Genomic DNA, 26883 nt, shown 5'->3' with positions numbered 1-26883 from the left:
ACAGCTCTTGAGTGCTGTTCCAAGCACAGTGCTATTCACTAATATACTGTGTCTCTGAGTGGGCGACCCCCCCTGGCAGCATGATTCCCTCAACGTTAGTGGGCTACTCTGTGTTTGTGTCTCAGGGTCGGATGGGGGATAGGGAAAGAGTCGGGGACCTCTCAAGGACTTACTTGGATGCTTCTTTCTTTGCTTATTTTATTCTGCAAAATGACATGTGTTTACAGGCATGTACAGTGGTTCCAGCGCTAACAATAACGGTCCCTCACCAGGTATATTGCCGCCTCCTCATGACATCCCTTCGAGACACCATCCTCTCGACTCTACCCTTTCCAGTCCACATCACCATCAGTCGCCGTTGGAGGGTGCCAGGGAAGGGTATGTGTACGAAACATGCTCAGCCTCTGTCTGCCATGATAATGAATTATTAATTGTTTATTTTGCTTTGCATGGATGCTGTTTGAATGAAAAACACTGGCTCAAACTAAGCAATTTTGCTTAGTTTAGAATCATAGAATAATTTAGTTTTGAAGGGATCTCAGGAGGTCATGTCATCTGTCCCTTGTGCAAAGCACAGCAAACTTTGACGTTACTATCAGGTCGCTCAGGGCCTTGTCCTTGTCTTCAACAAAACACACCAAGATTTTTTTTCTTCATAGAATGCAATTGCATCTAGATTTTAATTTTTTTTTTAATTCTTCCTTGATGACTTCTTGTAGCTTTGGATAAGTGCAGAAAACTTTTCTCAGCTAAAATGAGAAATGTCTCAAAGGGTAAAAACCCAAACTATGACTCACTCAGGAATAAGGCAGTGTTTGCCTTAGTAAGACTCATTTTGTGTCAGAGCAGTAGGCTTTCTCACTTCCTTGCTCTCCGATCAGATTTTCTGTAATACATCTCTCAGCAGCAGGCATTAACCAGTAAGATACTAATCAGGGAAGAGTATATTATCACATTGCTTGTATAGATTGCATTGCTACAGGATGGATTGCATTGCATTGCTACAGTATCTGATATTTGTAAAGCACCACTTGCTCAAGGATCTCATAACATTTTCTCAACAGTAAAGAATCTCTGTAAGCCACAAAATTCTGCTCTAATCTTTTTGCTCAGAATCCTTTTTTTGGTGCCCAGACTCATGCAAATTAAACATCAAACTTACAGGTTTTTTTCCCAGCACTTTGGAAAGGGAGGGGACTCTGATTTTGCTTTACTGATGGGAACTTGGGATATAGAGAGATTAAGAGATTTTTTTCCTAAAAATACACTGGGGTTCTTTTGCAAATGCAGCGATTGAATGTAGAGTTTTTCTGTCCTAGTCCAGTGACTGACCCATCCCTTCTTTTATATGGGGAAAGGAAAGCCCAGAAAGTTTTTAATGGTATGGTTTAAGCAAAGAGCAGAAGGCAGAGTGCAAGTGGCATGGCAAGGGCACAGTAAGGAAAATTACACCTGGAGTAGCTGAAGAACAAACTGATTAAGGGAATTCAATTAGGAACAAATTACTCCATTTTTTTTTCTTAATTGGGGAATGAATGCTGTAGCAAGCTTAGCTTCTATACCCAGTTCCTCCTTCAGCCATCTCTTCTGACCTATGCCAGTAGCAGGTACCAGTGCCCCTTCCCAATGTATGGCACGTATCTGCCCATCATAGGAATAGACTTATCCAGTCCCTGTCACATCAGATGTCTGTGCTCAACCCTCCTCCTTCCCTGCCCTGCCCCTGACCCTGTATTTCCTGTTGGCAGACTCATGCCTATGGCAGAGTCATGGCCAACAGGAGGCACTGGGCATGCTGATTGAGGTAGAAGCTATACCAGATAAACATGAAGTTTTCAGTAGCTGAGAAGGCAGTGAGCGCAAACAGGAGGAATGGAGACAGACAGTCCAAAAGGAAGGTGCTCCACGAGCTATTCTTTTCCTGCAGAATGGGGCTACCTGAGCCTGGGGAGTAGGATCCCTTCCTTTCACTGCTACCCAGGGCGCTGCTCAGCTGTTTCCTCTTTGAGTTGGTTCTAGGATGGGCTTCCTACGGGAGTTAAGGCAAAAACTCCCAACCAAGAATGAAATAAACTAAGGATATACTATGGGAAGGATTTGTTTCTAAGGCACTTCATGTTTTGGTACTGTTAATAAGAAATGAAAGCGAAGACTTGACCAGAATGAGGTCAACAGACAGTTTTCCAGTTTGAGGGGTCTGAAGCTCCCAGATGAATTCTCCTTGTGGCCCCTCATGCCTCCATTCCAGAGTACAGCATTTCTCTTTTCAGCAGAAACACTGTGCTGAGTGAACCAAGTTTCTCACTGAGCTCCTTCTACAGACATTTTGATCATTTGCTTAGGCCAAAGTTTACACCAGAATTGTCTCTGCTGTTTTCCGTTCTAGTGGAATAGGTATTCTTTCTCAGAGGAGACAACAGTGCCTATTGATTATCTTGGTGCTTATATACTTAAGTAATGTAAAGTCTTTGCAGAAACACTATAGTTAATATCCGATGACAAAATGTAAGAGTGAGATGATAACAGATTTCTAACCATGAACCAAACATCAGGAAATGGAGAGTGGAATGTATTTTTGAAGTTATTTTAAAACAGGGTATCTAGTTTCATGACATAATTGCTTGGAATTTTTCAGCAGCTCAAATCCCATTTTCTAAACTCAAAATAATCTGTATTCAGCACTGTCATACCCAGTCCAAGATCCTTTTGCTGTAGTTTAGTTGTTTATGCTTACATTATTAATGACTGATTAAATAAAGCCCATACATGACATTTTAATTGCAAGTACATAAACTTAGTGTGAACTAATAGTCCTTGAATTTCATTTAACACAGTTTTGTTTAAAGCATTCATCCATTTAACTGGGCAAAATCACTTAATAATCTAATGCTTGGAGCCACTGAATTATAGAACAGTTACACTTTTGCCACTTCATAGCAGTATGCCATTACTCATATAAAATATATAGGGTTTACAATAGGAAAGAAACACCTAACACTACCTTTCTTCATATTAACTGCTCCAGCTTTCTGGCACACATATAATGTTTTGCCTCATTTGTCAGCTGTCTCAGCATTAACGTTTAAGTAAATGCGAAGAATTTCTATACTGTGAATCAGTACGATGACAAGACTGGATTGCATAGTTTAAGTCTGTGGAATGAACCAAATGATTACTATCAAGAAATCTAATTACTGAGTCATCAAATATGCAAGATGCCAAAAACTACATGATGCAGAGTACAAATAGTCTACTCAAGTTTGACATAAGATTCAGAATTTGATTTAAAGGCATTTTATTTTTTTTTAAAAAAAAGCCCTCTGTTATACCATCCTTTGCCAAAGTCAATACCAAGTGCAGCAGTCAATTTTCCCAAATGGTTTGCTAAGACATTTAAATAGCTTGACAAAATTATCTAATTCACTTGAAAATGTTCTAACAAAATCTGACTTCATTACCAAATGTATTTATACTGGCTTTACACAATATGGAGGATATTTTTTCAAATTCTGGTATGAAGTGTGTGCTTGACCAAAAAATTTCACTTATATTGATATTAATTAAACTAAAAGTGTATGACTGGGAAATATTTTGGCATCCAGAAAGTGGGCTTGTCATGATCCAGGTTTAAATATATATTTATATTTTATTTCAGGTAGCAAAGTGTTATTTTAGCATTTCTTGTAGCATATGCCATATATAAAGTCTAACTCACTTTCATTTTGCCCATTGCAAAAATACTCTGTTTTGATTTGTAGCAATATAAAGACAGAAAAACAGCTTTTTAGTATTTAATCTTATGTGGATTTTGCACTTGGCTTTCTTTCTACTATTTTTTATCTGTTGTTATCCAAGTCATCTAAAAATGTACTTAGTTTCAGCTGTAAACTCGCTCTGTAAATTCCAGTTTAAAATATTTAGTATGATAAATTATCAGCTTAAATGAAACTGATATGACTAAAGTTAAGTGAGTTTGAGTGGTGGCACCAAGTTAGGGATTTGCACCAATTTAGCTTAATGACCTAACAAGGTCACTTTGTAGGATCTGAACACGGTCCCTCTGTATGTGACTGTGAGGCCCTCTGTCACTTGTGTCACCCGTAACAAACAGCACTTATGTTCTCAAAAGAAGCTGGGGGTACTGACAAATAATAACTTTATTGGGAAGGTGATGTGTCTCAAAGGGAAAGGAAAGTGAAACTAGTTTTTTATAGTCCAGTGGTAATTTAGGTCATTTCTGCTCTGTAAACACAACAGTAAATGAAGAACTAGTGGGATTAAGACATTTGTGATGTCCATAGGTGATGATTAATGAGAACTCTGAATCCAGTCTTGTGAGCCTTTAATTAATCCTTTTAAGGATAAGTAATCAATGTTAGAGGAAGGAGCTTACACAACTCTTTTGCCCAGGCTTCTCACCAGCTAACTGCAACCAATTCAAACCATGTTCCAGAACCCCTGAAAAGCCACTTACCCATACAAAATCACAAGAAACAGGACTTAAAAACAATCAAGTGAAAAGAGGAATTTTAGTCAGGCTGTTTAAACATCAGAATTTTTGTTTGCTTGCTTCTTAGCACCTCTTAATTCACATACCACAGATCTCTGTTAAAAATTTAGTCCTTCATTTCTCGCTACATAAAGTAACACAAGATACACAGAGCCTCCTCCCTTCTTGCTCAACCAGAGAACACTAGATTTGGAATTTCTGATATTTTTAATGTTGGAAACAAATATGTAGGGTAAAATCTTGTGTGCTGGATTTTTATTTGTATTAATACCATGCCATATTTTGGCAATAAGACACTGTAAGCCAGCTCCTACCCACGTTTCAGCCCTGTTACCTACATTGCCAGAACCCTGTCAGGTGCCTCCATTTCAAAGAAGAATCTGGCCCAGTTCCCCTGACTTCTCGCAGTGAGCTGCAGAACTGGGAGCAAGCACCCTCCAACAACCCACCTCTCTGCTCTATGGGATTATTTTTGACTTCAGCCATGCTGGTAGATGATGATGGCATACATAGGGGTTGGTGGGTTCTTGAATATCAGATGAGACCAGACTCAAATTATGGCCATAAGAGTTTCGCTGTTGTTTGCAAGCAGCTAGTTTTCTGGAGCATGACTGTTTCTGGGGTAAGATTTAAGAAACTGCCCCAAAATCAGTAAAGGAAACAGGGGAGATTCTTTTCAATAGGTTGTGCTATCTCATTTAACTGCCAGAATCCATGGCCAGATAGGAAAATACATTTGTGTACCTAATTCTCATTACTTTCAGTGACAATTAGGTGTCTAACTACTAATATCTATTTTTTATTAATCTTTAAGTTTGTAAGCTCACATAAATAAATTGAGTAGTAACTGGCACATTGCTAGAATCTTTGTAGGAAACAAACTTTTACTCTCTAGAAGTACTCTGGAGAACTAAATACCTACATAGTTTTTGTAACACTTCTAGGACCAAGGAGATACATCATTCATTCATTGTGGATTCCGCTGGAGAGTACTCTTCATTTATAATAGAATACACAAGTCAGTGTTTTAGTCTTTCTTTCAAAAGCATTAAAACCAATAACAAGAAACAGATATCTCTGACAGCTGAAAACATTTTCAATGGAGGAAGCCAAGAGCCCATCATAATTTATCTCAGTGTTATGGATCTGAGCACGCAAAAGGGGCATCAGTACATCTGTCCAAAGAAAGAACAATGTACAGGTGCGGAGCTGAGGTTCATGTAACAAAGAAAATCAGTAATTAAAAGCATCTGGTTTCAAATCCCACGTCATTTATCTCATTGTAGAAAATGTGATCAGAATTCATTTATAATCATGTCCAGATAGGCTTAGACAGTTTTTCCCCCCCCTTAAAGCAAAATTAGCATTAGCAGAGGCTTACTTCAACAATAGATGGTTAAGAATAACTTAGTGGTTGATCATGGGGTAAAATATTGTGTGGCCACCAGCAGAAATAGGTGGGCATGTATTTCATTTGTGTTTCTAAAAAGGTTGGATTGACATTCATTAGGGAGCCTTCATCAGTCCATCTCAAAGTATGTGCCATGTTGCCTGCGCAGAAGAGACACTAAGCAAAACTATCTTAGATTAAGAAATAAGAAAGTTACAGGAGAAGGTGGGAGGTTAAAGAAGTTGGTCAGCGTAATTCAGGAACCATTTAAGAGGGATTCAACTGCAGCTCTCCTGCATTTATTAATGATTTTAGCCATTACTGGGTTTAGCTATGGTTAAATTTATGCTTAACATCTATAAAGATGATTTTTTTCTTTTTTTTTTTAATTTTGTTTTGCTTTTTAAGTGAAACTTCTGCATTTACATGTAAACCATATATGCCAAATACAATAATTTATCATGGTATAACAAATGATTAAGTTATCTTCATATCTCTCACTGTTTGGTATAGTGCCTTTTAGACTGTAAACTTGAAGAAAGCAGGTATCAGCTACCTGTACCAAATCTACCTGCACCTGGAAGCATCTTGCTGCATACTTGCTAGAGAATAATGACCTTAAATGACTAAAATAAGATAGTTTAGTCAAGCATGCAGTACATACTGGATAATACTGTGTAGACAGTATCTGTGATTGATTGCATATCTTTGTAATTGACTTCCTAGCAATCACTAGAACCTAAAGCAGTGCTCTTTATTTAAATATGTTTTGACACGTCATTGACCACATTAATAAGTAATTTTTTTACTTTTGAAATATTTTTTTCTGCTAGATTGTTTTCAAATTTTCTTTACATATAGCAGCTTCCACTGTCGTGATTCATCAGCTTCATTTCAAAGGAGATTATTGAACAAATCCTTATAAATAAAGATGTCTTTTAGATTGGCACAGTTCCCATAATGATTACTATGTTTAAATGCTCTGCAGAAATTGCACATACCAGGTCAGAACAATTGAAGAGATATTCATTTACCATAGAAAAAATGTGTATATTTGTGATTTTGTGTAGGTAATGAAATGCATTACAAAATACTGAGTTACGTTTAATGCCCAACTGAGACTTGCAATGTGTATTTGTTAGAAAAGGTTGTGAGTATTTCAGTAAGTCACTCTGTACCTGAAGAGAAGGCCCACACAGAAAGCCTTTAAGTGTACCAGGAAAGGACTCCTTTGGCTCCTGTATAATTTTGAACCTGAAGCTGTTTTCATATCAGTGTTGATTGGTGTTATTAAAAATAGTCTAAAGCAATTAAATGACCTAAGACTCTTCAGTCACAATAAAGGTCCTATGGATATTGTTCTCCATAATGTTTATGAAGCCCTTCTTACTCCTCATAGCTATCTAGCTCATGCACTCATTGTTGACACTTCAGAGTGTGGGTGAGTGAAGATGCAGGACTGGGTTAAATTCATCCAAGGCAGTATTCTGAATTAAAAATAGTATCTTGTATTTGTCTGGAAGATAGGAAAAGGCTGACATTGCCTCAGTCCTACTTTAAAGATGTTACAGACGTATGTCACCCGCTGCATTAGTAGCAGAGCCAGGAATAGGGCTCGAGTCTCTTAGCAGACAGCTACTCAAGCTGGCCACAAGCACAGTGAGAAATGAGAAAAAAGAAACACGGCGTTGTATCTTGCAGTCACAGAGCAGAAACTGAGGCCTTCTAAGAAGGCCAGTGTGTCACAGCTCAGTAACTTCTTTGCTTCTTTGCTCATTGTTTACAGAAAAAGGTAATAAAATGCAATGATGCCCAGCAAGGTGATCTGCAATGAAGGATTTATTATATATCAAGGAGAGGGGGGGAAGAGGAGAAAGGAAGAAAGAGGGAGAGAAGGAAAAGATTCCTTGCATTCCAGAAACGTAGCCAGAGGCACCTGGCAGTGATTAGTGCAAAGGTTCACCAAACTTCAGATAGAGTCCGTCTTAAAAAAAAAAAAAGGTAAAAAAAAAAGTGAACGGTATAACTGTTTCCTGAGCATGTGCTGACAGAAATTCCCGTAGGGCAAGACCCAGAACAGAAACACGTGGCAAGAGATTGGGCACTATCCAGAGACCAGATTAGCGGAGCTTTACACATCATTTTTAATATTATGGGAAGAGATGAAAATCAGCGTTAACTTTTTTTTCCATTAAAAACCAAAAAATCTCCCAGTCCTGGAACTGAATTGTACTTTCTCACAATATGAGTAACTATAATGCTTGGGGGAGAGATTTTATGAATGAAATGGTTGGCATGCTGGATTTTATGGTAGAACCTGGTTTAATGGAAATTCTATTTTTTTTTTAACTCACTGCAATACTGTACGAGTCACTTAAGATAAAACATGGAGCTTCTTTGTACTTCTCTGGTGCTTTATTATATACTTTTCTTCATATTAATATGAGTTAGACATAATTCTCAAAGTCAAGACTTTGATATGGTGATACACTATGCATGAGAACTGTATTACAGAATGGTCTTATAACCCAAAATAGACAAAGAATTATTTGAGATAAAGGACAGATGTTTTTCAGTCTGGATTTGGTCCTGTTTCCACTGAACTCAATGGGATATGGGTTGAGGTTCTTTGTCTAGCTGAGGAATCTGCCAATCAAGCCATCACATCATAAAAAAAAACAAAAACAAACCCAAAACAGAGAGTTTTCATATTGGAAACATCCCTATCTTAGATATTTCTATTTTGTGGTTACACTTCATTCCCACTCATTATTCAAGAATGTTAATTTGAACTTTTTTTCATTATTTTTCAATTTTCGATTCCATTCAGTATTTACTAATTATGTATACTGTGTGTAGTTTTTGGCAGTCAAGAAATGATGAGCTAGATAGTGAAAAAACTCATCTTAAAAAAGCTCAAACTCTAGCTTTCTAGTTTCTTACTCTGTATTAATTTGTCCAGGAACTGCTTTTGAACTGGCTAAAGACTGGCTAAAGCAAAGTGTAAAACTATTTCTTATTGTGAATATATGAAACACACATTTTGACAGAAAGGTCAGAAAAATCAATGTTGATACGTATTTATTTTTTGGTTCTTTATGTTGCAGTAATATTGGAACAAGCCATTTGGTATGCATTGTGAAAACACACAAATGCTTGTACACCACTGCCTACTTTGGGAGGCTGAAAGTGGAGGCAGGATAAATAATGCTAAAACAAGGTCATGGTAATTTTAGCCTGTGAGATGTCTTTTCTACAGATCACTGCTAGCTCACGGCATATCTAGGTAGTTCCCTCACATAAGCCTTACTTACAGTTTAATATGAACTTTCACCATCCAAAATATATTGTTAAAACATGATCACAAGAAAATTTATGTAAAAGTCTTACTGGGATTTCTGTTTGAGATTCCTAAAGGTATGCACTTTGTAAAATGAGAAAAAAGTCAGATTAATATCTTCTATATTTTGACTTTTAATTTTCTTTTTTAAAAAACCTTCTGTTAAGATCGAGATCTCTGAGTGTTCCCATTGATGTGACGAATGCTTTTCATTAGAGGTGAGGCACTAGCTCGTTTTCTGTGTCTTACACTTGGTTTAATGACTCTTCGTGGGCAGTATCCCATGTGACTTCAAGAGCTTCCCTTAGGAAGGGCTGTGAAGCTGAGTATTTTAAGACTGTTTAGTATGGTGCAGAAATGTGTGCAGTATCATAGACAAGGTATGTTATTGTCAGGATCAGTTCTTCCAATAGTTTTCTGTCGGTTGTGTGGATGAAGGTATTACATAAACAAGATTTTTCTGATTAGTCCTTTTACTTAATTGTCTACTGATGCATCCTCAGGAGAGTAATGCATTAGCTTTGCAATTCCACCTGAAATCATAGCTCCCTCAAGACAGTATTATGTCTTCAGCACCATCCTACACATGGTGCTTCAAAGGGAATTTGAAAAAACCCACAATACCTGGTCAATCATATGAAGTTGTATGATGAGTGAAGAGAGAGGAGAATTCCTCTCTGCCTCCTTGGGTGATCAGTTTACATCCTGAAGCACAAGATTTGATTACCCCTCACTTAGCATGGAAATGTTGGTTTTGGCCATTAAATTATTCAGTCCCTTTTTAAAAAACTAGGTATTTTGTTTGATTCTTTGACTTCCTGTGGCTACAAGTGCCACAGACCAGGGCATGCTGTGCAAGCAAAATGTTCCTTTTGTTTTAAGCTGACCTGCTTCTCTCTGTGGTGGATGCCCTGTTGCTCCCATGTCTTGGACAGGGTGGAGAGGAGGCTGACTCTTCCATTGCACCCTTGTAATCTGAAAAACTGCATTTTAAATTCTCTTCTTTCATTGGCATGCTTGTAATTTTGGCAGTTTTTACTCTGTAAAAAAAAAACAAAAAAAAACAACCCACAACTGTCTTCCTATTCTAGTATATCTTCAGCTGTTTTTAACTCCTACAATAACTTAATGCATCAAAATGGAATACAGCTCTTCTGGTTTTACCACTGTGTAATTTATGGTCATTAATAAGTAGATTCTTACTGCATCCAACTGTATAGTTACCTTTCTGTTATTATCACTGCTCAAGAAAGTTGCATGTTATTCCTACGACAGTGCTGTTCCCAAAAGATACTGTAAGTTCGAAACCAGACAACACATGCAGGGAACAGAGACCCTTTTGGTGCATACCCCTCCATATGAGAGGGATTGAGAAGCACCTACTGTTATTGGGTCTGAGGTCACCAAAATGAATTTTCAGGTGAAAAAGCTTTCCTGCTTGCATCACATATTATATACAGCAAGGAAGGGTTTTAGCAATAGCAGCTTCCTTGGTAGGCAACTGGAAATCTGGAATGGGAGAGGGCTCTCTAAGAACTTCATTAGTGTCTGTAGCAGATAAGGTTAGGAGTAAGGTTAACGGGTTACCTTTCACATAAGGGACATACAGTTTCTGATAATGGAGTAGTAAAAGCCTTGCAGTGGGTTAATTTGTTGTTTGAGTTACCGTTTTACCATCAAGCATCCTTGTACGATAGGATACATTATATCAACAGTCAGGCTACATCAGCAGTGCACACAATCTGAAAGAACTGTTGATTCATTTTAGCTTTGTCAAAAGGTTAGGGAGATAGCAAAAAGATTTATGCTCCCAAACAGAAGCATTCAGTATAGCCAGGAGCCCTCAAATTTAATGAATTAAGGAAGTACAAGGGGTTTTTTTACATGTGTGTAAGAGTATTTATTTATATATCTCTCTATATAGCTATATATAGGCACAGATATATATTAAAAAGCCCCCAAAGGACCTGCAAATTTACTGAATTATAGAAGTTACAATTAAAGTAAAATATATGGTATATATTTATTATTAATATCCAAACCAAAGCAAACTGTGGTTGTAGACAGTATTAACAGGAAATGTCCAGGCTATTAGTTATTGAAACATATATGCCTGAGCTACTGCCTGGGAATTTTTAATGTATCCAGCTGAGTTCCAGTTCCAGTAAGTAGTTCAGTGTTTCTTCTTCCACACAGAAGGCATCTCCTTTCAAGCTCTTTTCTGTTGCTAATGCATTATCTTTTTAATTTGTATCAGAAGTGATTCCTCCTCTCATCTAACAACCTGAGTATCACAGCAACCTAATTAGTAGTCAAATATTCAGGAGAGAATTAGAAACACAACACTGGGAACTGGACAGTTAGCTGATGAAAAAACTCTCCTTGACCGTGCCAGAGCACATTCACACATGCAATACCCACACACAAAATAGTATTTTAGGGACCAGCTTGAGCTGTAAGCATTGTGATGACCATTTTAAAGAAACAAATCCCCATGTTGGCTGCTTGCGCTAATACAGCCCGATTTTTCTACTGAGCAAAGCTCTTCCCTAGCTAAAAACTGTGACTTAACTTATGGGAAACATTAAATTCCCTGTTTGAGAGAGACTGAGCAGAATGTAGTAGATTTTACGGTGACCTGCTCAACTGTGTGAAACTCTGTTCATGCAGAGGAGGCAGTGATGGTCAAGTGTTACAGGGAGCTTTCAGGGCTTTCAGCTCAGGTTCCTGTGCTACAAGCTCCTAGGATACTGGCTGCCCGCAGACAGCTATGTTTGCTGAGCTCCAGCACCGTGACAGCAGTGCGCAGTGGCAGCTTGGCTCACCCAGCTGGAGCAGGGCCCCGTGCACTCCCACAGCCCTCCTGCCTCTTAACCAGTCATTTCAAAGGCACAAACACTGTCATGACTGGTGAGCTTAGGCACAGGAAAAACAGGAATGCAAAAGAGCATGAATGGGGAGAAGCACTGCTTCATAGAATCATAGAATCCTAGAATGGTTACAGTTGGAAGGGACATTAAAGCTCATCTAGCTCTGAACCCCTGCCCTGGTCAGGGACACCTTCCACTAGACCAGGTTGCTCAAAGCCCCATCCAGCCTGGCCCTGAACACCTCCAGGGATGGGGCATCCACAACTTCTCTGGGCAACCTGTTCCAGTGTCTCAAACTGTTAAATTCTTCTCACATAGTTAAGATTTAAATAGCCTCTTGGAGTAGTTAAAATGGGTAGGGAAGCTGGGATTTTTAGTATTTCCACACCTGGACACCTTAAATCTACCATTTTTGTTTGGCATGCAACATATTTGCATAGAATTTAAAAATGCAGTTACTAGACCATCCTAACAAAGCACTCGCTGGAGATCAGCCTGGCAGGCCTCTATGGGGTGCTACATTTCCCAGCAGTAGCCAGGAGAAGACATTTCAAGAGAAGGCAGAGGAAACCCAACACAGGCAGTTGCAGAGTACTCGCTCACCAGAAGTATTTTCCTCCCTCATTCAGAGTGGTTTCTGGCTCATCCAGCCCTTGCAGTTTTTAGTACATCTTTTGTTTCTCTTTTAAATGTGTGTGTGGTCATTATCCATATAAATGTCACTATCATGATTGCTTTTAGCTATTATCTTTCCAATGAAAACAACTGCAATCTTTTTAATCTCCTTTCAGATAGAAGCATTTCCAGGCTTCTAATAGCATTTCTGGCATGTCGAGGACAATGTCTCCATGTGTACCGTTTGAAGGGGCTGGTGACCATGTTGTAATTTGTGGTTGTGCTTTGCCGGCACTCCCTTGCAGCCTCGGTAAAGACCCTAGCAAAGGCTTTTCTGCAGGTCCCAGCAGATCATGTCAGCCCCATCTTCATGCAATAGTTCACCACAGACACTCATTTGAGAGCATTTGCAGAAGATACAACTTGTAGCTGGGCCGCACGGCAGCTCATTTCTGTTGAACTATTTCTCTATTGAGACCTTTGAGGAAAAAATACAGCCACATGGGAGCTGACCTTGGCGTTTAGCTGCTTCTTAGCAAATAAACTCAGTATTTTCCCCCGAGCATCTGCTCTTCAGCAGTTCAGACTCCAGAGAGCATTTTCTGTCTCTGACCTGAAGAGGGCACAGGTGGCCCCTGCATTCCCCGCGTCCCTTTTTACCACCTCTACAGCCCCCTACCCCTCGGATAGGGCAAGGGCCATCCCAGCTCTGTTGAGCTGTTTTTAATATGCACTTAAAAAAAAAAAAACCAAACAGATTTTTTTTTTTTTTTCCATTGCATGTTGGCTCTTAGAATTCGACTTTAGTCATCTTTATTTTACAGATTGCTGATCATCACTTACTGGAGGGGTGTTATCTTTCTCACAAAAAAAATGATTTTCCAATTCTTACATATTTGGCTTGAAAACATCACCCATTTAACAATACTGGTTTATTTCTTCAGGTTAGTTTGGGGATATTCAGACTCTCTGTGGTTTGTATTATATGCCTTATTTTCCTGCTTTGGGAGATCAAATTATTTCAGCATAGGATGGGCTTTGACTGGTTGATTTATTTAAGCTCCTTTTAATAGAATGTCACAGTGACAGCTTTTGGCAGTGTTCCTCTGCCTCTCATGTTAAATTTGATTAAGATGTTGTCACCATTAATTCACAGTTCATCTATATTTACCTCTTGAATGCTCCCACGTAGTGCTTAGCCCTCAGTCAAGCATAGCCTCACTCCCCAAGTTTAATCCTAACTGCTCCAAGAAGCAGTCGTGTAAACTGGCAAGGAACTGCTATTGCAAATCATGGTTTACGGTATTTGAATGGCTTGTGCAGTGGTAGAGACCAGTGAGAGATTTAATTTGGTTTTAGTTGATTCTTTGTATGCCTGCAATGGTTTGTGCTCAGTATTTTTTTGCCAGCTAGGTGACGTATTATAACCTGCAGGGGTATTTTTATTTCTACACCTCAGGACTTGTAGCTGTGAAGTTTCAACAGGGTGGCTCTCAGGTGTTTTTTCTAGCATCTGGAGGTTCTAGTGCTGCTTAAGTTGCCACTTCATACATTTAGCAAAAGCTTCAGAGGCAGCAGAGAGTATATGGTGAGCATAAGGTCCATGCAGCCTGCACACTGCCCTGTGTAACACTGGGCTGTGGAGCAAAAGGCCATTTATCACAGCTACCATAGGAGAGTAAAAGATCCAGCTTCTACCTACTTACTCATTTATAGACTTAGTTTAATGCAGCTCTAAAAGAGGCTTGTACATGAATGGCCAGGTTTTTGGTCCCATCTTCTGCGCCATGCCATCTTTCTGGCGGTAAATGGCCAAAAGACAGTTCTTTGGCAAAGGGTTCGTCCCTTCTGGGCCAGCTGCTGTACCAGTCTGTGGTGGGATGGTTGCGTTGTGGCAGTGAGGAAACACTGAAGCTTCTCTGCTCCTTTGGTGGCCGAGAATGCCTCCCGGGGACTTCATAGAAGTGGGTTAGTGAGGCTCCTCCTCAGCTGCTCCAGCTCTTTGTGGGAGTTTTGGGTCAGGATCTGTTCCCGAGCGGGACTGCCCCAGTGCTCCTGTGCTGGCCCAAGTCCCAGATGTCTCAGGGGAATTTTCCATCTCTCAGGTACAGCCACTTCTCAGTCTTACACTGAGCAGTGCTGCCACAAGCAAACACTTACTCAGGCTTTTTCTTTGAGAGGACGATACCATCTGTTGCAGTTAAAGCTGTATTTCTAAGTCTAAAAAAACCTACATGAGAAATAACTGAAACTAATTCTTTTCTTTGCCTTGGCTGCAACTTGGGTGTAAGGCTTTACCCCATTACAGCTACAAAGGCACTTAAACAATTTACTTGCATTTACTCACTCTAACTATGTTTTCCACTTCTGTTTTCGGGACATGTATCTGGACATGTATTTCATGTATCACAAAATTTCAAATTTAAACTGAGCTGTGTTTACTAAGGATTGGTGTCATTTTGAACCTGGCATTATGGCTAGTACAGGAAGTCAGTGTAAAGGAATAAAAATCCTTTTCTAACTCCCTTTCCTCCTAATGGATACCTGAAAGCAGCACTTCATTGTTATCTTTTTTTTTTTTACAATATAATTTCTGCCTGCAAAATAAACATTTCTATAGTTTGGCCATTATGGAAATAGGGTATTACATTTTCCCATATTGTGATGTGATATGTGAAGTTTTTCTGTGTTTTTTTTTTTCTAGGCTTGCTCCCAACATAATCTCTCCACTTGTCAGCCCCCTGAAAGCATTAGTTCCACCTTCCCTATTGCAGAAACATGGCTCTCCGTCATCACACAGCCAGTCACCAAATGGGCAGCAATTTTCTGGAATACCAAATAAACCATATGCTCAATTTCAAAACCAGTCTGTACAGCAGGGATCTCAAGGTAACTCTTCCCTCTTTTGTTGTTGTTGTTGTTGTTTTGAACTTCCCTAATTCCTAGTTGGGGAGAAAGAATTTATTTCAGTTTTTGCATTTTCAGCCAATACTGTCTTATTAAGGGATTGACAGGATTTTAATGGGAACTCCAATTTTTTAAGTGGCTTGATATACATGCAGAGCAAAATTTTCAGACCAGTTCATGCTGTGCTATGTTATCATAATGGGGAAAGCTATCACAATGGCAGATTTATTGCATTTATTGAGATTTTTCAGTAGATGGCTACTAGCTATGCACCTCATCTGACTGGTCATCCAACCTTCCATCAGCTTGGAGAGACTGAACCTGCCAAAGCAAGAGCCATATAGTCGCAAAATACATGGGCTGAAGCACACCTTGACAATGTCCTGCTCAGGACTGCTCACTGATAGCAATGCAGTAGACATGAGCTTAGACAAAAAATATTTTGCTATTTATTATTTGGAAGTTTATCATCTGTATTGTTTTATGTAATAATATGCAAAGGCACTCTTTACAACTATAGTGTGCCAGTGTGATTTGAGGACAGGAACGGGAGCAGCTAAGCAGCTGTCCCGCTGCCTAATTTAAAACATTTTTTGGTCGGAATTGCTCAGCCTTTTTAATTGGGAGCTTATTTACCTATTCCAGAGTTCTGCTGTGGGAACTAATTAATGTTTCTGCATTTTTTGAGGTATATATTAGCAAGAGATATTATGATCACAGATTCTTCCAGTAACAGGAGCTTGCATATTTAAGAAATATGTTATATAATCCAGATGGTATGCTGCTTAAGCGTGGTAAATATTCACAATAAAGAAGTGTGCAGGACATCTGTCTGGTTGCAAGTATAACCAAGCATATAAGTTTATACAGGCAGATAACCAGCTTTTTGAAACTCATTTCACAGCTGCACTGTCATTTCTATAATGTCATTTTTTAGCTGGCAAAGTATCACGTCTGATCAATTTACCAGCAGGCAGAACAGGAGGTTTGCTTTCTCTCAATATATGTGCTAAGGACGGGTCTGAAATACAGGAGTTGAACACGAACGCAGTGAGCAATTCACAGCTGTAATGAGGTTCAGTGTCCCAACAGTTCCCTCTGCCCTTCATTCTCAGAGGGGTATTTTTGCTCTTTGGTTGGACTGACTTAGTCTGAAAAGTTGAAGCGTATTATATTAAATGATTTGTGCTGAAGGAAAAACTAACTCAACCTGATGCTCAACAGATTATTCAATTTAAAAAGATTAACTCTGTAAGGGAAAAGTGGCAGATTTATGATAGCATATAATGATATATGATTATGTTACTATAATGAGCTAAATAACTACAAACCACAAGAGGAAAGTTTAGCAGCTCATTACTATGGCAGAAACAAATGCATAGACAGAACAAGTTTTGAACCACTTAAATAAATTGACTTTATTCCTTAAGAAAACCACATTTCCTTTGAATAAATTGTTGCTTTCTAAGTGTGATGTGGTGTGGTTTTGCAAAAGCAATAATTTTCCACTTTGGCCAAATGTTGAAGTATTATTATAAATTCATTATGGAAATGGTCATTCAAAAAATCAATTTTGATTAGCAGCCTTTGAAATCAATTGATCTGTAACCTGTACTTAGCTGCACTTTTTCTACATCTTTTTTGCATCTCAGTTCATTAATAGCACGTTTTTCTAATGGAATCTGTAGTAATTTGGTAGTTTTGAATTTTTGCCGAAAAAAGGAACTCTATATAAGTCTAGCTGTAGAACTAGGCTTCAGTACAGAAGCATATAAACATTGCGGATCGGAAATTTTTTAGAAGACAGCAAGCTTTGTCAAGCTGGTAGGAGAAATATTGATAATGAAAGAATAAGCTGACATTATTTATATGTTTAAACCTAGTTGTAGTAAGATCACATGGAAATTATTACATGCTGAAAGAATTTTACAGACAATGGAATCCTGTAGTTATTTATACCTGACATGATTTCTTGTCAGAAATTTTATGGAATTTGAAAAACTGAGATTTATTCGTATGTACACGTAAATGACATGACATAACAAGATGGCATTTAGTAGGCATATTCCAATAATTTGCTCATTACATCATTCATTTTAAAGCTGCTTGAAGTTTTCTAGGCTGTGCCTTAGAGAAACAGAGGCAGCCAATGCACTGTGTGAAGTGGCTAACTGCAGCTTTTCTGCCACAAATTATTTCAAAGCAAAATTTTAACTAAATGTTATGTTTGGAACGCAGTTTATTCTTTTATTAACTGTTACATTTCTACATCTACTGTACATAAAACATTTAATAGTGATCATTTAAACTGACAGGACATTTAGTAAATTTTTCACTTGAAAATTAACCTCAGAATTTTTTTTCTTTAAATCAAAACTGAAGGAAAACCTGAAATCCAAGTGGAAAAAAAAATAGTGGTGAAACACTTTTTGCCAAATTGGTACTACCCTTCTGCTCTCCTAGAAGGAGCAGGGATGTTTGCACCAGAAAATCCTTCTTGCTTACTTCATATTTTAACCACTGAAGGGAGTCTTTTTTAAGAACTTGTAAAAAATGCTCCATGTTTAGTTTACTCTAATCAACCATACGTGGTTGTTAATTGTACCATTGGTTATGGGATTTTAATCATATCCTGATTCCTAATACTTTGTGCGTAAAGCATTTCAAGAAGTCTAAAGGAACCACAACTAAATGGCATGAACCAAAAGCACCTTTGTTTCATACTGCACATTTTAAAAGTGTATAAATTCAGTAAAGCTCTGATTTGTATTGCATATGCAAATCAAACGTTGTATTGCCTGCAAGCAACAAGTTTCATTTCCTGTGGTTGTGTAAAATGAATGAAACGTTATCTGGCAAGAGCAGCAGTTGTTACAAAAGCCCTTGTGGTTGCTTTAACTCACATGGCCTTTCCATCTCTTGTTTAATTGCTTTGGTTTTCGGGAACACTTAGCATTTAAACAAGCTGGCAATTTTCCCTTTTTAATAGTGTAAAAGATGCATGATACTCAGATCCTCTGGAACAAACTGACTGGCCTCTTGAGCCATGCCAGGCTACTGAAGGCCATCAGCAAGAGCCAGCCTATCTTGTACCAAAAGAAACTTTCCAATTATGCCTCTGAAACAGTGGATGGGAGTATAGAAAGTACACAAAAAGTCATGAAAAAAATCTTACTGACAGAGCAACTCACTGATCCTGCAGTCCTTCAACCTGGAGGTATGCAATTTCAGTCACTCCAAGACTCATTTCTACCTTCCAGGATTAACAGTCAGCTGGCTACATTTTGAAATACAGCTTTTAATACTGCAAGCACAATTATTCCTACCCAAGTGTTGTTTCATGCCCAATTGAAGTGCAGGGAACATCACCAAGTTTTTCCTGTACATCCTAGTAGTGGAACGGCAGATCAAATTCACCGGCTGCAACTGCAATTCTTTAGTGTTCCGGATGTAAGGCCAGAGTCCTCCCAGAAAAACTGCTGCCCCTGTCACTCCCCATGAAACCTGCATGCAGTCATGTGAGAGGTTATTCTGAAGATGAGTCATGTAAACACACAGAAGAGAAATACAAGTGCTTGCTGACAGGTCTTCAACCAGGCAGCGAACTGTCTGGTGTAAGATCCCTGCAATAAGGGGTAAAGGAGGCACTGTCTAACCCAGTAATCTTCACAGTGCTCTTGTCTATGCAGAAGAGCTGTCTTGAGTCTCCATCTCTTTCTCACCTTGTGCAATTGCAAAAGCTATTGGGAGTCTCTTTCTCCTTCACCTTTCATCCTCAAGGTAGCATCTACCTGCCTTTTAGTCCATGCCTCCCATAGCCATCCCTGTACCTTTTTCCACAGGCATAGAATGCCATCCATAAAGCCTCTATCCCTTTCTTATAGGGTCCCACTGTCTCATTATTTCTATGAAGCTAATGAAAAAGGAAGTAAGCTTTCATTATACTGCTCAGGCCAGAAGGGTTAAAAGTCCCATTTTTAGTGTCATGGTTTGTTTTACCTGACCAGTGTTCCTGCTGCAGTCTTTCCCTTCCTCACTCCGTCTTTTTTCTTTAGTGTGCTGCCTGCATTTATCACATATGCAAGCACATTAGAACAGGAACTGTGTATTTCTTTGTATTTTCTTTGGGAAGCACTTAGCAGAAATTTGGTCATGGTGAATACAACAGTGCAATAACACTAGTATTTTCCTACATCGTGTCTCTTCAATGGATAGTTCCAGTAACACTTTTTGTGCTGCCTTTTCAGATGCTGAGGGGTAGATAACACAATCCAAAGAAGATTTTGATTGTTTATGGCAGTTCTTTTCCAGACTTCTGATTCTGAGGCAGTTCTCTGCCTCAGGTATTTTTTCCTGAGCAACTAGACAGTGTAACTTAAAACACTTTAAAAGAAACCTTTACGCATAGGTCTTGAGAAAACCCTGGATCCAACTAGTTTCAATCCAGTTCTGTCATGCTTGGCTGTTCTCTGATTTTCTATGCCACTGTGCCAGCCCTGTAGATCATGAAGATATTTAATTGACTTAACAAAAGCAAGCCTGGGAGCATGATGAAAGGGCAGCAATTAGAGAGACAGAGAAAATACACGTCATGCCTTCCCTAGAAGTGATGTGTATAGCAGACATTCTGGAGAAGGTTCAGTTTTTTCTCTAGCAATGCATGTAAGTGCTCTCTGCAACTAGTTATACCTCATCTGACGCCAAGTGTCTCATTTTTTCTCACTGCTCATCTCAAAAGGATATATTTTTAGAAGGCTTACGGCAAGGAGTTCATGTTTTGTAAACAGAAAAGTCAGGATGATTATCAGAAGCCAGTCAATAAAGCACTGTACCTAAAACCACATCAAAAGGTGGCTTTGCTGCCTCTCATAAGAGCTCTTTGGTTTTTTGAGCCAGACTCTCCAGGCAGTAAATAGAGGTGGCTGTGTATTTATTCTGAGGAAGGACATGCATCATTTAATACTCAGCTTTCCAAATTTCTGGGCCGCCTTCTACATAGCAGCAAACATGAGCAGCTTTGGTACAGTGTGCATAGTGTCTTTATCTAATACAGTCATCCATTAGTACTTCACCAATCATGGATATCAACAGTTTAGGTATGTTGTGGTGGAGGATCATAGGTTCTCTAAAAATGAATCATCTAATCCTTGCAGATTCTGCCAAAACACATGTTAAACTGTGAAACTTCAGAGCAAATCTTTCACCACTCGGCAAGTTCGCTGCATTTCTGCTAAAGAATTGCCTCACTTAGCCTTGTTTATTACCACCTTAGAAAACATGACCAGAATGAACAGACAGACCCTGAGTTTTGCCTGTACTATCTACTTGGTCAAACTTTGATAGTAAAGGGAATGTGTAGAAAAAGACAGGAGATCTTTCTTAACAGGAACAAGCTTGTACACTGCATGATTTGTAAGGGACAAATTCCACCCTGTACAGCACCCAGGCGCTCTGGTGATAGACACAGGTATTTCATTTCTAAACAAACAGACTGAATAGCTGCATAACTGGCCCAGCAAGTCAAGTCTTCCAATGGTGAGTGGAGCTGTGGTGATTTCTATCAGCTGAAGATCTGTTGTTTGTGTCTCTGTTTGACTGAACTATCTGGAGCTTTTGCAGTAGTTCCTTAGGAAGTGTTTCAGTCTGAGTAAGACTAAGGGAAGAAAGACAACAGCTCCATATTTTTTTCTGGCAATTAGAGGAAAATCCTGATGGCACATTCTGCTAAACTTTAAGCCCAATTTGGTCGACTTCAGTCACATATAAGGGAAGGAGCATCATTTCAAAAGGGACTTTCAGAGAAGTCAGGAAAAGGGATTGTTAATATGAATGTGCAATTAGTATGTGGTGCACCTGGAATCAGGAAGAGGTTTTTGAGGCAGGACAAAGAAAGAGAATTAAATCAGGCCGTAGTTGGTGTAAATCTTGTGGCATGCTTTGAGGTCATCCTTATGGGAGCAAATAACATTTTCTTTTAGGATGCTGGCACAAACTTGTAAGTTGTAAAATTCCTTCCTCAGCAATTCATTTGTCCTTTACTGTTAAATATCTTCTCATTCATAACTTCTGCTGGCAAAAACCAAACTGGTGGTTGACCGGTAATATGATACTTTAAAAAAAAGCAGGAAATAAGAAATGTAGGTTATGCCTGGGACAAAAGTCAAACATGCCCCAAAAAGCAGAATGACTGAGGTGGCCAGAGACCATACAGATTTACCTCGGCAGTTTTCAGAAGCAAGAAGAGCCTCTAGCTGAACTCAATATGGAGTCAGTCCTGCATCTCTAGTTCAGATTTACTTGCGGACTGTGGCCCCCAGTGTTCAGTGAAAGGGGTTTCATTTAAATAACAGCAGTCTGAGCAAAGAGAGGTTTAAGGTACTCTTAAAGGTATTTCAAATAAATTGCTCTATCTCCAGCAGTGCGTAACGCACCCTGGATGGGAAAAGACTTTACGCCACTGAAAACAAAGCAGTGCTGTTCATTTAAATATTGCATTATTTAAATTAAAAGTAATTCATTATAGACACATTCCCTTAGGAGCTGAGCATCCTGGACCTGATCCAGTGGAGTACTTGCTACTTAGCTTTGAACACAAGTGGGCTGTTGACTGCATTCAGCTGATCTATTGCTTGAAATGAAGTACATCCTTGAGATTTTTGCTTGATGGGGATCACAGTCCACAGCACCTTGTGGGACCAAGTCTGATGCAGCTTTTGTATTATTACGCCTTATAGAATAGCATGATCATTTTTCCATGGTTAAAACCAAGGAACTGAAACCCCCCATAATAGTAATGAAATACCATGACAGAAATGGAGCTAATACCATTCAGTAGTGTTAAAATGTGTGTGCAATATCTGTTTTCAGGTTACCAAGGCAGCTTTCACTCAATACAAAACTGTTTCCACTATGGAGACTGCTACAGAACAATGGACCAGTCTGTCACCAGTGATGTGCTAACAGGGGAATCCCATTGCTTTAATCCTCTGAGACAGAATGGCTATCACATACTCAATGCACCTTTAGCTTCAACAGGTAATTTATTCTGCCTATAATGAATTATCCATATGACATTGTTAGCAGAAGGGGAAAAGAAAACATTTTATAGTCACTGTTATTACAAAAATATGTTTGCATAAAAAAGTCACTGAAATTTACTTGCATCTATAAAAATTCCAGAAGGAAAGCAAATTTGTTTTCTTTAATTCTCCTGCATTTGACTGATGGACAAATTCTCCTTTCATTCTACTGGATGTCATAGGCAACACATACCTTCGGGAGTGCTGACAAACAAGTCACCTCACATTTAGTGTGTGGGCTATTCATTGTACATCTCTGCAGGTATGCGCAGGCAGGCTTTTATAATCATATCAAAGTTGAGAAGATAGTTAACACAACTTTGAAGAAAAACAGCAGCAGCGGGCACTTCCTGTCCATGTAAGAATAAAAGGACAGCTTTGTTTTGCAATACTGTAGTTTACAAAATGGAAAGGCACTGCTTTGATAAATTCAGCTAAAAATATCAGTTAGTTCCTTTTTGTTCAGGAGTTCCTTTGTGTTTGTGCTGTTGCACATTTATGGCAATTTTATTTTCCCATTTAGCTACATATTTGCATAATGTAAAATTTGCAACAAGTTACTATAGCTAGATTACTATAATACTTCAATTTCTAAGTATTCATTTTTATAAGGCATTTTTCCTACTTTTAAAACCACAACTAAGAATTGACAGAATTACTGAAATCAAACAAAATGTGAGTATTGTCAGAGTGATGAAACACTACCATTTACTGCAATCTTTACTTACATATCTCCAAGAAATTTTTCTTCATGTCTGAATTCAGGAGGGCATCTCGATTAAAGACGATAGTGAAAACATATGTTTAAATGCTTTTTGAAATGGGGCCTGAGTCAGACCACAAAATTAGAGTTGACTTTCCTGTTTGTTTTTTATTAAAGGAGACTCTGTTCAGAGAGAGCGTGCATGCATTTGTCTGTTGTTCCATACTAGAAAGTGTATGCATCAGTAACAAACACAAGGGAAAAGTCTAAGATGAAGTTTCAACTTCAACTTTGAATTCTTTTGTGTTATTCATAAGTTTGATGTTACCAAAACATAGTTTTTTCATGTTAACATCAAATTCAAGTTTAGATTGACAGCCTGCAATATTTAAAGAACAAACTAAATAAACTTTCCAAAAGAAATTGTAGGAGCAAAAAATAATACTATGGCAAGACACCAACTTCAACAACAGTTGATTTTTCTGTCTGGGGCTAAACTATTATGAAATGTTTCTGTGTAATATTTTTGTTTTTAGAGTGGTTATTGAGGTATGCAAATACTTGAAAGGCCAAAACATAAATATATATAAAATATATAAATCTTATCTCGTCTTTTTGTGTGTAAAATAGAACCATTCAGGTTTGCAAGATTCATCAAGGCTATGCATTAATTTTTTTCAGGCTTTTATAGCACCATTAATATTAAATGAGATCTCATCTCACAGGAATGCCAAATGTGACTGGCAAACAGCTGTTCCATGAATCACATTAACAGTCAATAAATTTTTATTTTCTGTTCAGGACTTCAGATAGTTTACTGTATCTGGAATCTAATAATGATTTCTGGGGTGTATGCTTATCTTGGGTTTTGTCCATCTGTGGTTGTGTATCCACCCTGTATACAGGCTCATCAAACAGAAATTTGCATAGCATAAACACTCACAAAACTTATCAAAATATTGGTCACTCCACTTGGACTGACATAGCACAGGGCAGATAAACAGGACAAGTTCATCTTCCAGAGACTTTGGACATACGCTGCATGCCAGATTTCTGCAGACAGCAGAATTTGACCTGTAAACTAACAGTAAATTAATACATCATAGGAAAATGCAGAAATGTAAATAAGTAGATAATTTGGTCTCAAATAATAAAAACATACCTAATAGTAAAACACTTATAATTAAATTCTAAGGAGTGAGCCGACAGTTCTTTCTGAAACCAGGACTGGCTGTATAAGACTACAGGATCTGTCATTACAGCTGGTGGTGTGGTGCTGCACAGCCTGGAGGCCTCAGTTCAGCCTGCTGCAGCATTTGATTCAGCCATGTCTAGACACATTTGCCTGCAGAGCTAGGGAGTCTGAAGAGATGGGAGAAATGCTGAAGAGAAGGAAGAATCTTATTTCCCAGATGGGGAACCGAGGCACAGAGAAACAGTTGTTCCCTAGTGGCTCCACAGAGCTCCTCCATCAAGCAGAGAATGGAGCCAGGTCCCAGTGCTTTAATCACAAGGATCAGCCATCCACACGTTGACTTGCAATTCACACAAATGTGATTTGCAAGAGATTTATTTTCTACATCAGGCACTTAGTTCACAGGCATGTTCATAACTAGAAGAATCTTGTTCCATGTGTTGCCTTAGCTGACTTAAAGCTAATGATGATTATTAAAATTGTGGTAGGTGGGCTCTGTGGGCTGGGTGCAGGGGTAAGAACCTTGCACTGAAGCTCACAGAGACACTTTTCCAAAGACCCAACCCCAATCAGGTGGTACAGGGTAAAACAGAATATGTATGTTAACGGATGAACATAAGGGGTCCGTATTTCATGCAGTAGTTTGGGGAGGGTTAGGGGGATGCGTTAGAAAACTGTTGAAGGAGAAGGCTTAGGAGGTTGCCCATCCTCCAGACAGCGGGGACATGGGGCAGACGGGAGGGTCTGGTTGGTGTGAGAAGTACAGGCACAGGGACAGATGCAGAGAAAAGGGGAGGGCAAGGGGTGAACACAGCAGGGGGAAAGAAAGGAAAGAGCTGGACTGCAGTAAAATGAATATGTGCATGTGAGCCTTGACTGGCCAGTTGCAAAAGCAGGTTATAGTGGGGCATAATAGGAAATTTTCATGTCCTTTGGGGTAGGCAATAAACCTTTTTTTTGGACTCCCTGGCACTCCAGCTGCCATAGCACCTGGTAGCAGGCAAACCTGTTCATTTCCACAGGGATGGACAGCTCAGGGAGGGTTGTAACAGCTATGGAAATTTTGCATTATAAAAGGAGAAGGACAGAAATTTCTCCCCACCATAGCGGCTTTCTGGAAGACACCAGCCAGCTCAGCCAGGTGAGGAGCCAGCAGCATGGTGGGCTTTGGTGGGCTGAAGATAATGTGTTGCATAGCTCCTTCCACATGTCCTGTGAGCCTGACGTGACCCAGACAAGCTTCCACAGATCTCACTTCTGCATTATGTGGGGATCCAATAAATGTAGGATCCAGATTTCTTCTGGATCTTAAAAGCAGCTGGGAGAAACATGGAACATTTTTCCTAAGTGTCATTAAAAGGAAAAGCACACAAACCAATAGGACTGCATCACTTTTAGTGCACACTCATCTAGGATCCTTGCCCACTCATTGTTTTGACATCCTATTCAGATAATGACTGTAAAGTCCCAAGAGAGTCATACTCTGATACTTGCACTTCACTTGCAAATGGGTAGCTTTCCACAGAAATGAATGGGAGCTTCATCTACTATGACACAAATGTCCATGGAGATTAGTTTGTTTATCTCCTGGGTAAGGCTTTGATGGTAAACCCTATTGTCTTTTCATTAACACTGTGCTGTACTGTATAATCACAGGCCTCAAACTATGCTTCCTTCCTTATATGTACTGTGGTACTAAATCATGTCCATACAACTTGTCACGCTTTCAGGCTATGATGCAATCTCTGAAGCACAGTGTGTATCTGAAGACATGGTCTCCAACGGAACTGATGAAAATGGATTCTTCCAAAACGGCGCCTTTGATCACTGCTTGAATCACATTCCTTCCATCTATACAGATACCTAAGAGCAGTGCTGACCTTGTTTCCTTTATTATACCTATAACTGAGTTTGTAATAACAAAGGTGTTGTTCAAGTACTTGTATTTAGTCTGTATCCCTATATGTGCTCATTTAAATAAACACCTCACATTTACCAAACCATTTTATACATGAATAGTCTGTATGAGATAATATTGGAACCTGTTCCTTTGCTGTGGCACTTTGAAATTCATGCTTTAAGGGAATGAGGAGCATTTCAAGCAGCTTGTTTTGTAAGTTCTCTCAGTAAAGTGTAAATGTAAGTTATATAATAAACTTGTACAAAAGTTGGATTTTTTTTTTCCTGAAAAGTATGTTTCAATTGAGAATGTTATCCCTTTAATCAGTTTTCATTTAACTCATTGGTCAATTCTTATCTTTTTTTTTTTTTTTG

At 38.9% G+C, this 26883-nt stretch overlaps 1 protein-coding gene across 1 annotated transcript in view; it reads left to right on the top strand.

Moving 5' to 3' along the window:
- Positions 1–26476, top strand: part of GLIS1 (GLIS family zinc finger 1) — a gene marked incomplete at both ends in the record, with an annotated part of 209752 nt that extends 183276 nt beyond the window's left edge. The window contains 4 exons of the mRNA XM_082483601.1: positions 228–378; positions 15430–15614; positions 22500–22667; positions 26340–26476. Of these exons, the coding sequence (XP_082339727.1) occupies positions 228–378; positions 15430–15614; positions 22500–22667; positions 26340–26476 (641 nt within the window). The remainder of the gene's footprint in view (positions 1–227; positions 379–15429; positions 15615–22499; positions 22668–26339) is intronic.
- Between the last annotated feature and the right edge of the window lie 407 nt (positions 26477–26883).

The sequence above is a fragment of the Vanellus vanellus genome (assembly GCF_965231255.1).
Source record: "Vanellus vanellus genome assembly, chromosome: 5".
NCBI classification, from domain to species: domain Eukaryota; kingdom Metazoa; phylum Chordata; class Aves; order Charadriiformes; family Charadriidae; genus Vanellus; species Vanellus vanellus.
Note: the sequence above shows the minus strand (reverse complement) of the source record. Positions and strands in the feature narration are given on the sequence as shown.